At 38.9% G+C, this 13,267-nt stretch overlaps 1 protein-coding gene and 1 long non-coding RNA gene across 2 annotated transcripts in view; one reads left to right on the forward strand and one right to left on the reverse strand.

Annotated features, from left to right (window-relative positions):
* The window catches only part of LOC138142824 (uncharacterized), a 47,553-nt gene extending 38,028 nt beyond the window's left edge, over positions 1–9,525 (forward strand). The window contains exon 3 of the long non-coding RNA XR_011163547.1: positions 9,375–9,525. This is a non-coding gene — a long non-coding RNA (uncharacterized lncRNA). The remainder of the gene's footprint in view (positions 1–9,374) is intronic.
* CLSTN2 (calsyntenin 2) overlaps positions 1–13,267 on the reverse strand; it is a 982,335-nt gene that overhangs the window by 153,530 nt on the left and 815,538 nt on the right. Inside the window, exon 6 of the mRNA XM_069063864.1 lies at positions 8,469–8,654. Coding sequence (XP_068919965.1) covers positions 8,469–8,654 — 186 coding nt within the window. The remainder of the gene's footprint in view (positions 1–8,468; positions 8,655–13,267) is intronic.

Consider the following 13,267-nt stretch of genomic DNA (forward strand, 5'->3'; position numbering starts at 1 on the left):
GTTTATATATGTATATAATTTTCTTTTTTCATGTTGTACCCTCCTAATAAAATGTAAATCCTTTGAGAGCAGGGGTAATTTCTCATTTTGTCATTTTATCCTTAATACCTAGAATAGTGTCTTGCCCATAGTAGACATTTAATAAATGTTCATTAGATTGTATGATATAGAAGGTCCTTTCTTTCTGAATGCTATGAGATATTTATAGGTTCTATGATATATTTATAGGTTCTATGATATATGTGACTATAGTACTCCTAGAGGGAGCCAATAGCTGCCCAAGGGAAGGAATTTTAGGACAAAATGGTGTTATGATTCTTCAGAGTCCAATGGATTCGATTATAAGACAACTTTGTGTTTACCTAGAACTAGTCCAGGGGACTTCAGGTGGGAAGGGAGAAATAGAAAGACAAGTGAAAAGAATTAGAATGGTCCTCCCAGCCTATTCACTCAAGCCTGAGCTACATTCCCACCTATATGCTACATTAGAGTTAGCAAGACATAAATTAGGAAGAGTAGGGAATCCAAGAGGACCAGAGTTCCCTAGAGCATTTTAAGTAACTTCTGTGTGGACTCAAGGCCAAGGAGTCTATCTTCTCAATCAATCAACCAACACAGATTCACCAAGTGACTGCTGCATTTGATATTTTGTTCTATGCTAGATGTTGTGGGGGATACAGAATAATCAACTGTGATCCTTGCCCTCAAGGGACTTGTAGTCTTCCTGCATAGAGAAAACTAGTTAGTACACATTCAAAAACAGACTGTGATGGAAGACAGTCTAATTGGCTACAAAGGGATATTTTCCTTGCAAATATTATTACCACCATTTTATATAAGGGGAAACAGGTACAGAAATGGTCACAGTCAGTGGGGTGCTGGTAAATGTTTAACAATTGGCTCTCTGGGGGAGGGGAGGGTAAACAAAATGTGCACTTGATACATTTTTAAGTTTAATTTTCATTGCTGGGGCAACTAGGTGGTGCAGTGGATAGAACACCAGTCCTGGAGTCAAGAGAACCTAAGCTCAAATTGGGTGTTGAACTAGCTGTGTGACCCTGAACCAAGTCACTTAACCCCAATTGCCTCCAAAAAATAAAATAAAATAAATATATAAATCTGCATTGCTAACATTTTCTCCCTCACTTTCTTAAATCTAGAAAAGCAACCAAATAATAAATTAAGCCCTGACTTGTAGCATTTGCCAGTTTGGGAGGTATAAATGCTCACAATGAAAATTCAACAATCGGTCCCCTCTAGCTGGCTTCAGCTGGCTCCAGCATAGCCCTGGGTCATTCATGGATAACAAATGTTGGAGCCAGGTCTCCTTACTTCAAATTTAGTGCATTTTTCATTGTACCAGAGAGAAAATGAAGACTTCTTTGACTAGAATGAAAGGTGTAAGCTAAAGAGCTGTGAGAAATAAGATTGGAGAGATAAACTGGACTGCAATTGGAAAAGATCTTAAGAATTAGCTAAAAGAATTAAGATTTAATGTGGTAGGAAATGGGAAGCCATCAAAAGCCTTTGAACAAGGGAGTGGCATGGTTAAAATTGTACTTTGGGAAGATTATCTAAGAGTTCAGCATAGATTAAAGCTCAGAAAATACTTATTGAACTGAATCGAATTGACTAAAGCTGTAAAAATAAGAATATGACTGCTACTCACATATCCAGGGCTCTATCCATTTCCCACAATGACCAGACAAGGTTTAATATTTCATTTGGGTTAAGTCCCTAGTTTTGATTTCCATTATCCAGGTAATTTCTTCCATGCCCCTATTCAGTTTGCATATTTAGTCAGACTTTATGAGTGTTGTACATTTATAATATTCCCCATTGTTAGCAGGGCCTATTCATTAGACATATTATCCCATGTGGGGATGATGTATAAGAAATCATCTCATGGGCGGCTAGGTGGCACAGTGAGTAAAAGCGCCGGCCCTGGAGTCAGGAGGACCTGGGTTTGCATCTGGCCTGAGACACTTAACACACACACAAAACTAGCCGTGTAACCTTGGGCAAGTTACTTAACTCCAATTGCCCTTCAAAAGGCAAGAAAGAAGAGACAGAGAGAGAGAGACAGAGACAGAGACAGAGAGAGAGAGAGACAGAGAGAGAGAGAGAGAGAGAGAGAGAGAGAGAGAGAGAGAGAGAGAATCCCAAGTAACAGATCCTTGATGAGCCCATTTCTCTGATCAATAAATCAGTGAGTTCCTTTGTTCCACTGAACACCTCCTGCACAGGAGCCTGTCTAAGCCAGAGCATCATCTCTTGGAGTAATTCAAGGCACATGAACCTGTCCTTTCAGCTTGTCATAGATGCTGAAATACAAGTCAAGGGGTTTCAAGATCCCAGAGAGATGAGCTACATACATCCTTGTTCCTCTCAGTCAACAAGAATTTATTAAGCATCTACTGTGTTCCTGGCACTGTGCTAAGTGCAAGGGATACCCCCCTCCCCAAAAAAAGTGACAAAAACACAGTCCCTGCCCTCAAGGAACTTACATTCTAATGATGAAGGCAACATATCAACAACTATGTACATACAAGGCATATATATGTATGTGTAAATATATACACGCATGTGTGTGCTCATGTACCCCCCCACACACATACATAGAGTATAAATGGGAAGTAATTCCAGAGGAAGTGGGGGAAATTGGGGAAAAAGACATTTGTTCAAGATAGGATTTAAATAGATTTTTCAATATAGAACAAACACACAAAAATCCTCAGGAAAGTTATCACTTGTATTGATGTTTATGCTTTATTAAAGACTGCTTGTCTATGCATGGAAAGTAACCAAATGTATTATCTGGGAAATTCAAGAGAATTATAAATTCCATGAGACCTCATCTTGGCATAGAAGTAAAGATAATGTCAGTACACCACAAACCCAGGCAAGTCCTACTTAGCATCTGGGCTTAGTCATGGACTGTGTATGCCAGTTATCTGAAGAGTAGGCTAGTTAAGTTTGGAAAGGCTTATCACCAGAGGGTTGAACACCAGGTGATCAAGTGTTTTGAAGTCATAGGACTCGAAGAGTGTCCTTCAGTTGTGAATAGGTTGTGATCTGCAAAGATTAGAGGAGTACCCCACAGACGAAATCACAGATCCTTGAAGAAAAGAAAAAAATAAACAAAAAACTAAGCACCCAGCCACCAATGATTCTTTGAGCTCAATCTCCTGGGGGTTTCAGGAAAAGGTGTTTAAGCAAATATCTCACACCAAAGCTAAATTTGGTTTAACTGACTGGGTTTAGGTTCTGGGAATTCCCTTGAATCTTCCCATTTGATGAGGCATTTGCCTGAGGCCATAAGCCTTTCATTATAGCTGGGCCCAAATCTTTGTTACTCTTAACCTCCCCTAGCCCTCCATTGTCCATCTACTTCCCACCCTTGATCCCACCCAAATTTGTTACCCTTAAACTATCCTAGCCCTCCACTGTCTGTCATCTCCAAGTAGTCTTCAGCCATTTCCCACCCTTAATCCCATTCCTGGAGTCAGACCTAAATCCTGGTCAAGATCCTCCTTAGACTCCTCCTCAAGACCTTCCCTCTAGACCAGCCCTAGATCCCTCCCATAGTCTTTCTGTATATAAGATCCATCTTGCCTCCATGAAGGTGCTGAGATTCAACCTAGAGGAGATTTAATCTGCTGCCTAATCATCACAAATGCTTAGGTTCCTTAAGCATCTACCCATTTTGGTGAATCTTTAATAAACTTTGTTTTGCTTGGACTGAGAGAAGGCTTGAGTCGATTCATTCTGCAGGACCCCTGGCATGTTGGTATTTTTGGGTCTTGAGCACCCCTAAACCCCAAACTTCAACAAAATCACACACCAGAATGAACTATACTACTCTGCTGAATTCCAAACTGAATCCAAATATGAAATATGAATTTCTACTAACATACAAAACAAATTAAAGTTGTCTACTCCTTCAACCCCTGAATCTGAATTCTTGGTGAACAGGGTTTATCAATAACTTTAATAAAATTTCAGGCTAGAACCTGAAAATTAAAATAATTTCTCAAACTAGGCCCAGCAGACATTTCATTTTAGTCAAATCTCAGGTTTGTTCTTGAATTATCTAGATAATTTCTTAGATGCTTCAATTCAGTTTGCATATTCAGGTCTACCTTCTGAGGCTTGACCATTTTTAACAAGCTCCATTGTCCGGGATGGGACATTCAATTCAATTCAGTAAATTTGTATTAAGTGCTTACCATGTGCCTGGCCCTATGCTAAGGGTGGAAGGTGCAAAAAGGGTGCACTTAGCAGAAAGAAACATTGCATATGGGGAAGGGATATGAGAAATGACTCCAGGTAACAGATAATGGATGCACCCATTTCTCCATTCAAGAAAGCAGTTGATACATTCTAGCCTAGCACCTATTATCTGCCTAACTGTGACATTGGGTCAATACTTTTGAAGGCAGGGACTATTTTACTTGCTGGAAAATATGCACTTAGTACTTAGCACAATGCCCAGTCCATAGATTTGTTTGATAAATGCTTTTCCATTCATTTTCTAACTTTCATGAGCCAACACTGCAATTATATTTTTTTGACAAAAGGAAGTCTGAGAATAGCTTGTTCTGAATAAGTTTGGATAACTATGAAATATTTGGAGAATGAATGTTATCATAGGATCAGAGGATTTAGAGCTGAAAGGGATGATAGAGATGATCTATTGGATTGCCTAGTTTACAGATAAGGAAACTGAGGACTACACAGGGTAACTGACTTGCTCAAGGTTATACAGGTAGCAAGATCTAAGTCCCCTGACTTCAAATCCAGAACTATGTACTACTGTGGTTTTCCTTTATAGAATGTAACTTCCTTGAGAGAACTACTCAATTTTTGTCTTTGTATGGCCAGTGACTATCACAATTATTTTTTTTTAAGTAAAAATCTTTTACAAATGCTTGTTGATTGATTGATGTTACTCTGCCTCTATCATCATCATGTCTGTTGTTAGAACTTAAAAGAGACTTCACCAGTCCCATTAACTTGGTATACTGAAGACAAGGCCACATAACTTCATTGCAGACACCTAAGAGAGTAAAAAAGGGAGTAATTGTGGGGCAGCATCCTCCTCCAAACCAGGGCAGCAAGCCTTCAAAATGGGATGGAAAAAGGATAAAATCAGGGACTTCACCTGACTTTTGGCTATGACAAGAATGACTAGTTCATGATAGAATGGCAGCTTCCAACACTTGACACCTTTACAGGCAGCTATCTCCATTGAGATGAATGGGACTTCATAGTCTATCTTCACTCCATATATTAGGGCAGCTTAGGGACACCGAAGAGGGCCAAGCATTTTATAAGAAAAGGCAGAGTCTCACTTAAGAGCAGAGAAGCAGTTTGTCTCTATGGTCATAGGCAGGAAGGTACCAATTATCTGGGAAGCTTAATGGTCCTAGTTCAGAAGGTCTAAGACCTAGAAGATTATAGCCACAGGAGGTTCAAGAAAAGGGGGAAAGGGCAGGAATCAGGGGATGAATCTAGAGTGGAGATAGGTTATCACCAGAAAGGCTAAAAACCCAGAGATTTTTTCCAGACTACAATAGTTATTAGAGGTGGACCAAGAAAAGGATATTACAAATTTTCCAGTCTGTAATACATCAATAAACTTAGAAAATGATGGAAGAAGAGGAATAAGGGACTAAAAAGGGATACTGATCCTTTCTTGCTAACTTGCCCACCCATACTACACATCTAGCAACATCATACTCACATAAAGATAAACATATATACACAATATATGTACACTCCAGAACACACCAAGACAACTATATTCAGATGCATGTACTCAGAGGCGCACAAGGAATATAGACACAGATGTGCAACATCCAGGTTATCCTCTTTCCTCTTATTATGATAAAATGTAAGAGAAGAGACCTTACAAGTCATCATACCTGTTCCCCTCCTTTTATGGGAGAAAGAACTGAAGGCACCATAACTAGGTCATATAAACTAGGAAGCACCTGGACATGTACTCCAACCTGCCTTCTGACCCCAAACTTGTGCACCTTCCACCACACAACACTCATTCCAATCACATGTTCCTTCTTACTGTGGTCACCACCACATGAATTTAAAACATCCAATCAAAAATTAGCCAAGGAAACCCAGGACCCCGTGACCTATCAGAGGCATCTTCTCAAGGTTCCCATGGGTCACAGCAGTGTCCTGATTGGAAACCTTTGCTGCAGATTGCCTTCCTGTTTATATAAAACAAGGAATTTTTTTTTTACTTGAGTCAAACATGTTCCATTGAGCCACTAGAATGACCCAGTTTGGAATGTAATATAATGTACCTTCTATTCTGAATGTAGCATATGCTACATCTTGAATGTAGCATAAGCTACATCCTGAATGTAACATAAACTACATCTATGAAAACAAAGTCTAGATGAAGTAAAACAGAAGCCCTGTATTTTTAATACATTTCTCCCCTGTCTTCTCTAACCTCCCAAATCACCTCATTCTGTAATTCATAAATTCATAAATTAGATTCCTAACTAGAAGGTGCAAAAGTGTATTTCAAGGCATACCAGACACATACACAATCCCCTTTCCCCCAATTAGTTCTCCATAATTGATCAGGGTAGCACTGCCCTCCATGTCACTGGGAGAGAAATACAAGTTTCTTTTTTTTCCTTTTTTTTTCCAAAGAGTTTCTTGATATGACTGTTTGAATAAGGTCATTCCTTGAGGAAACTTTTCCAGAGTGAATTAAGCAGCCTTCATATGAGGATAAAGAGGTTGGCAACAAAGATTAAATGTAGCTGTGTTAACGTACCCTGATACAATTTTAGCATCTTTCCCCTCCGATAATCCTTCTCAACCACCATATCTCCTCATCTCCCTCCAAGAACATTCAAAATCAAAGTACAGGCTTATGTCTGAGGACTCATCTGATCACTGACAAGCTGATTTCATCATTTGCTTCTTAGACAGAGCAGGTATGAAAATAACTCTTGGTAGTGTGGGCTGTTTTCCCCAAAAGACATTTCAGGTCAAGAGGGATTGAAATAGGATAGTTGTTCGAAGTAAAACAAAGATTTTAAAGCTGCGTCTCTGCCAGCAAAGGGAATTGGAGAATTTGAGGCAATTTTCCCAATAATTTAGTGCCTCCCATCCTTTTTTTTTCCTTGAAACATGCAGATAATTGAAAGAGATACATCCGTTTGGATTTATTTTGTGAAAGCATTATTTTCTTCACCACATGTCATTTATGGAGAGGATAAACAGATGAAGCCTCAGAATCACAATCTCAGACAAAAGCCTGAAAAATCCAGTTTGAGATCAATTCTTAGCAGTGTTTGCCATCTCCAGCAATTTACCTAGCTCAGACCAGCATCCTGATGCTTTCTTGCTACCTACATTTGGAAATGAATTAGCAGAGCAGAGAATTCCATTGTTCCTCTGTTCCTGAGCCAGAATTTTGGCAAGGTAAATACACAGAATTTCTACTCCGCAATAACCTATCTCTTCTATGTCGGCAACAAGAAGAAAGGCAAGATCAATAGCATCAAAAAGGTCTCTAATGCTGATTCTTACCAGCTAAGCCTCAATGCCTTGCTTTCACAGCCTAGGTAATTATTCTCCCTCCTCCATGTTCCTGGGATTCTACACTTTAAGTCTCCGTGTTAGACAGTTGGCTCTCCTGACTATGGCTGTGCCAGTGAAGGATGTGATTCTCACCAAATGCATATGGCTTTGGAACTGCTTAAATTGTGGATATAGTGCTGGACTTCGTGTCAGGAAATCCTGAATTTGAAAACCACAGGTCCTTATAAGCTGTGAGACTCCTGACAAGTCACTTAATTAACTTCTCTCAGCCTTAGTTTTCTCATTTGGAAAATAATAACATTTACCTCACAGGATTGTTGTGAGAATCAAGTGAAATGGTGTATGGAAAGTCCTTAAAAGCACTACTATATAATGTTCATCATTATCATCATCATCCTACTTTGGGGAGGTGCATTCCAGAGTTTTAGGGAATTCTCTTATTGTTAGCTGTTAGGAATTAGAGTCAAAGAGTTAGTCCTAGACCTTGCCTCAGTTTCCTGCTTTCACTTTCATAGGATAATAGAATGTTAAAACAGGAAGTACCGGTCCTTAAAGGTTATAGGCCTACATCTTCATTTCCCAAAGGAGGATACTGGTGCCTATAGATATGACTTGTCCAAGTCAGACATTAAGCTAGTGATGCAGTTGGGACTAAAATCTAAATTTTTGGTTTCCTGGTCCTAATTCTCTTCCTAATATTACCACATTGCCTTTCTGTCTCTTCATCTGTAGTCATCTTGGCTTTCACTGTCCTACTTGTTTCTATAAGTGAAATAAAGTGATATAATAGAAATTACTTGAAAAGTCTCACAAGGTATTTCTATTAGAATATATATTTTTAAAGAAAAGCTAATTATGAGAAAAATAAAGGAAGAACATACCACATAACTTCTGAAGAGATTTCTCTGAGTATGTCTCTCGGTCACATCCCTTTCCAATGTAATTAGTCTGTAGTTCTGTGGTTATCTGGATTGAGGAAACAGGCCCATCACAAGTTTCCAGGTGAATGCTGGGAAACAGGGGCATACTCCCTGAACCAGGCTTGTACTCAATTCTCTTGGCCCAGTCTGAATGAAAAAGGAAAAGAAAGGGAAAAAATTATTAGAATCTGAGTTAAGATTTTGACCTTGTTTCTACACAGGTCATTTAACGAAATCACCACTTTGTAAAATACAATTTAAATCACATGATCCACAAGGGGGAAGAGGCATATTTAGTTCACACATGACAAAATTGCACCTGGGCTGAAATGAGGAAGCAGCAACCAAGATGATGTGCAACGTTTCAGAAAACTGATTCTAGGGATGTAACCACTAAACTTATAAATTAACTTGGTTCTCACTCAATTGGTGTGAAAACCACCAGGCACCTTATGTGTGAGTTTTAGTACTTGTCACGTCACTAGAACTCAGCTGTGAGCTTTATCACCAGGGTGCCCACCAGTTTAGTATTTTCAGCCAATGTTGACTGTAAGTTAAAGAGATACTGTCCTAATCCTTTCATCAGAGATAGTGAGATTCATTCTGGTAGGCCTCTATCTTAGCTTTTTGTTTTCATGTAGGTTCCAGGATCTTTGAAAATGAATGCTTAGAATACTTTAGAATAAGAGACCTCACAGATGTTACAGCTTGCTCTTACATTCTTGGATGTTCAAAGTCCAGACAAGTAATTGGGGAAGACCAATAACCAGCTCATTCTCTGATTTGCTATTTTTGAAGGAAAAATCAGCTTTCCCATACAAATAAGACAAGGCAGTAAGTGAATTCTTTCATCTTTTCCCTTCTTAGTTGCCAGTGATGTCTGCATCGGGGGTCAGATGAAAAGAAGAAACTGACTTCCTCTTCCCATATTTGTGTGCAAAGGATGCAGTATGACCCAAGAAGACTCTGTCCCTGGCTGATGGCATGTAAACACAATAAAGCTTTGTTTTAGTCTGTTTTCAAATGTCTCGTTCTCTTTATTCTCCTCTTCTAAGATTTTTGTAGTAGATGTCTTCTGAGAAGCTCAAAGATTTTCAGAGGTATTAACTAGTTCATGTTCATTCCCATCCTATGCGGTAGATGGGTCATGTATTAGAATATCCATTCTACATATCATGAAACTTAGGTCTCTCCTGTTAATACGAAAGCACACCTCAGATATGGGATTGAATATTTGGTCATATTTGGCCAAATATATAGAAACTGGGCACTAAAGTGTTTTTTTTTTAACCAGATGAAAAATCAGAAGAAAAGACATGAAGTTGGGGAAAAGTTTTTCATTAAATATATCTGATAAAATCTACAAGAAACTGACATCAATTTTTAAGATTCCTAGCCAACACCAAGAGATAAGCAGTCAAAAGATACGAAGAGATAGTTGTCAAAAAAAAAAATATATATATATATATATATATAAATATATAAGCTATCAACAATGATTAAAAATGACTCAAGATTATTAGTAGTAAGAAAATGCAAATTAAAACAATCCTGAGATATCATCTTACCCATAGCAAGTTAGCAAGGATAATAAAAGATGGGGGAACTCCTTTTTAGAAGGTTATGGGAAGAGAGGCATGCCAAGTCATAGCTGGCAGGGACTGCTATGAAAGAGTTCAGCCACAAGTTACTAAATTTTCATTTAGAGATTCCACTTCTTTGACTATATCACAAGGGGGTTATTGACTGCAAGAAAAGACTGATATGTAGATAAATATTCATATATATGCTATATTAATGTAACAGAATGTGACTGCATTGTAAAGAAAGACAAATATGGAAAATTTGAAAAAATGTGTTGACTTATATGAAGTGATATTGAATGAAAAAAAGAGGTAAAAGAATTTTTTCTTCATTCTTTGTAAACTAAATGATGTTAAAAATGATTTCAATGTAAAAAAAAGGCAACATTGAGAGGCAACAGAACTCTGGTCAAATATAATGATTAATGTTAATAACATACCATAAAAGTTAAAAGACAAAGCATTCCTTTCTGTTAACAATCAGTAAACTGTTTTGGGGGAGTGTACCACATAGGGGTCTTTGAGTATTTGTCACAAGGTATCTGTTATGTCAAAACAAAAATGTCAATCAATTAAAAAAAATCAGATTGGCAATGATTTCAGCAGCTTTTCATAGCTATATACCCTGGGAGTCTTGATTTTAACCAGTAGGTTAAAAAATAGAATAGAAGCAAATTTTAACAATTTAATAAAACAAAATGTATATGATTTCTGGTTTTTGTGTCCTTTCACAGTGTCCAGGAGCTATCTTTTCAAGAATAAGGTTAAAGACCCCAACAAAGGCTTGTTGAATATGAATTTTACCATACAGAACTCATTTTCCGAGTTCCTGTTATCAACAATTGCTGCTATTTCTTATGATGACTATTATTATTATTTTTATAATTCACTTATTCACATTTGCCAGGCACCATCCATGTAACAGACAGGCCTCTGTGATAAGCACTGTGGGGGAATATAAAGATATATAATGCAAAGTCCTATCCTCAAGTAGCTTTCAATTTAGTACAGTAGAATAGACACATAGACAGTTAATCATAATACAGAGTTGAATATTGATAAGTACCACAGGAAAGATAAAGACAAAGTACTTTCTCAGGGGTAAGGGATCACTTCTGGAATAATGAGGAAAGGCATCACATAAGAGTTAATATTATGAATTGGGTCTCAAAAGATGAAAAGAGCCTTGAAAAGGTGATGATATGGTGGATGGTATTTTGGAAGGAACGGAAGGACTGAGCTAAGGTATAGAGGCAATAGAGAATATAGTATGTTTAATGAATAACAAACAGTTCAGTTGGGATAAAGCACAGAGGAACAGTAAGATATAGCTGAAAATGTAAAATTAATTCATATTGAGACAAGTTTCTTTACTCTTTAATGTATTAATTTGTTTCTTGATTTGGGGTCAGTATTTTCAAATGAAGACCTTTTTTTTTTTTAAACATAATACAGAAATGAAGAAACCCAAAGCAGAGAAGAAGCAAATGGAGGGAGAGGTTGAATCATGAACAGGCCTCACTATCATTTTGCAGGAAGGATATACTTGGCAGAGACTCAAACAGCATTCTTGACCCAAACACATATTTGTGTCCTTCTAGTATCACGTCCTAAGTTTGTTCTTTAGTTTATACGACAGTCAAAAAAAGAAATCTTTTGAATCTTGGGTTAAAGAGATTTACAGCCACACCGGTTCACAAAATTCTTACTATTTCTTAATAAAGTTTTTAATTTGATATGAAAAAGGGACATACATGGTTCTTGCCTTCAGGGAGTTTACACTGTAGTGGGGGGAGACAACATGTAAACAAGTATGTACAACTAAGACGTATAGAGAAGATGAAGGTATCTGAAAGGGGAGGCATGAACATCTTTGGGAGAGGAGGACTGGGAAAGGCCTACTGTAGAAACTGGGCTTGGAGCTGCCTTGAAGGAAGCTGATGAAACCAAGAGACAGCCAGAGGAGAGGGGACAGAGTATTCCAAAAATGGGGCACAGCCAGTGAAAAGGCACCAGATTGTGAGAGTGAGTGCCATGGCCAAGCACATCAAGAAACCCAACGACCCTAGTTAGTGAGAGCTGCTGAATCATCCTGGCTGATGATTCAGCAAAGGAGGCTGAGGAGCAGACAGCTAGATACTTAACACATTTTCATTGAATTGAATGGCATTTTGGAAGCAGAGTTGACCCTGATGGAATTCCAGACTATCAGAAATTACGTTCAAATTCTATCTCCCCTTTCTCCACTCTGGTGTCCCTTTCCCTCTTTCCATTCAGACTGTTCTTTGTACTCTTTTGTTACCAAGACACTCTATTTCCATTCTGGATGTTTTCACTGGCTGTGACATATTCCTGGATCTCTCTCCTTCTTCATATCTATCTCCTGGCTCCCTTCAAATTTCAGCTAAAATCTCACCTTCTACAAGAAGCCTTTCCCAGGGGGGCAAAGCCAAGATGGTGGAGTAAAAGCAGGAAACTGCTTAAACTCCCATGCCAACCACCTCTAATACCTGTAAAATATGACTCTAAACAAATTTTAGAGCTACAGAACCCACAAAATGACAGAGAGAAACAAATCTCCCATTGAAGGCAGTCTGGCAGGCCAGAAGGAAGGGTCTATCACACCAGGCTAGGAGCCCAGGGCAGTCCCATTGGGTCATGTCTGGGTTGCAGACCCCGGGTGCCTTGATCAGCAGAACAGACCTGTTGGAGCACAATCCAGGAGAGTGAATCACCAGCAGCTGTGGCAGTTTCCAGACTTCTCAATTCATAAACACCAAAGAGAAAGTAAAAGGTCAGTGGGGAACCTGTTGATCCTGGGTGAGAAACTAGCACAGTCTGGCCTCTGCCCCCAGGGCAAGAGGTGGGCAGCAGTGCAGCAGCTGCAGCTACTGCTGCATGGCTGCCTCCAGAGCTCCCGGCCTGCAGATCATAGGGGGATCAAGTGACCATTCAGAGGTAATCGCTCTTGCTTGTGTTTGGATCTGGGTTCAGTCTTGGGTGGTGTTCCTGGGGTGAGGAATGCCCGTGTGCCGCAGCTCCTTGTGGCTGTAGAGAGGGTGCCCTCCTCATAGCTCTGACAACATTTGGGAAAACCCCAGAAATTTGGGACACAGCTCTCTCCATTCTGGAAGCAGAGTTCTACCATGGTAAAGAGCTCAAAAGTCAAGTAATTGA

Source organism: Petaurus breviceps, unplaced genomic scaffold, assembly GCF_028583685.1.
Source record: "Petaurus breviceps papuanus isolate PSGF00001 unplaced genomic scaffold, PetGlider_PUasm1.0 90604, whole genome shotgun sequence".
Lineage (NCBI taxonomy): Eukaryota > Metazoa > Chordata > Mammalia > Diprotodontia > Petauridae > Petaurus > Petaurus breviceps.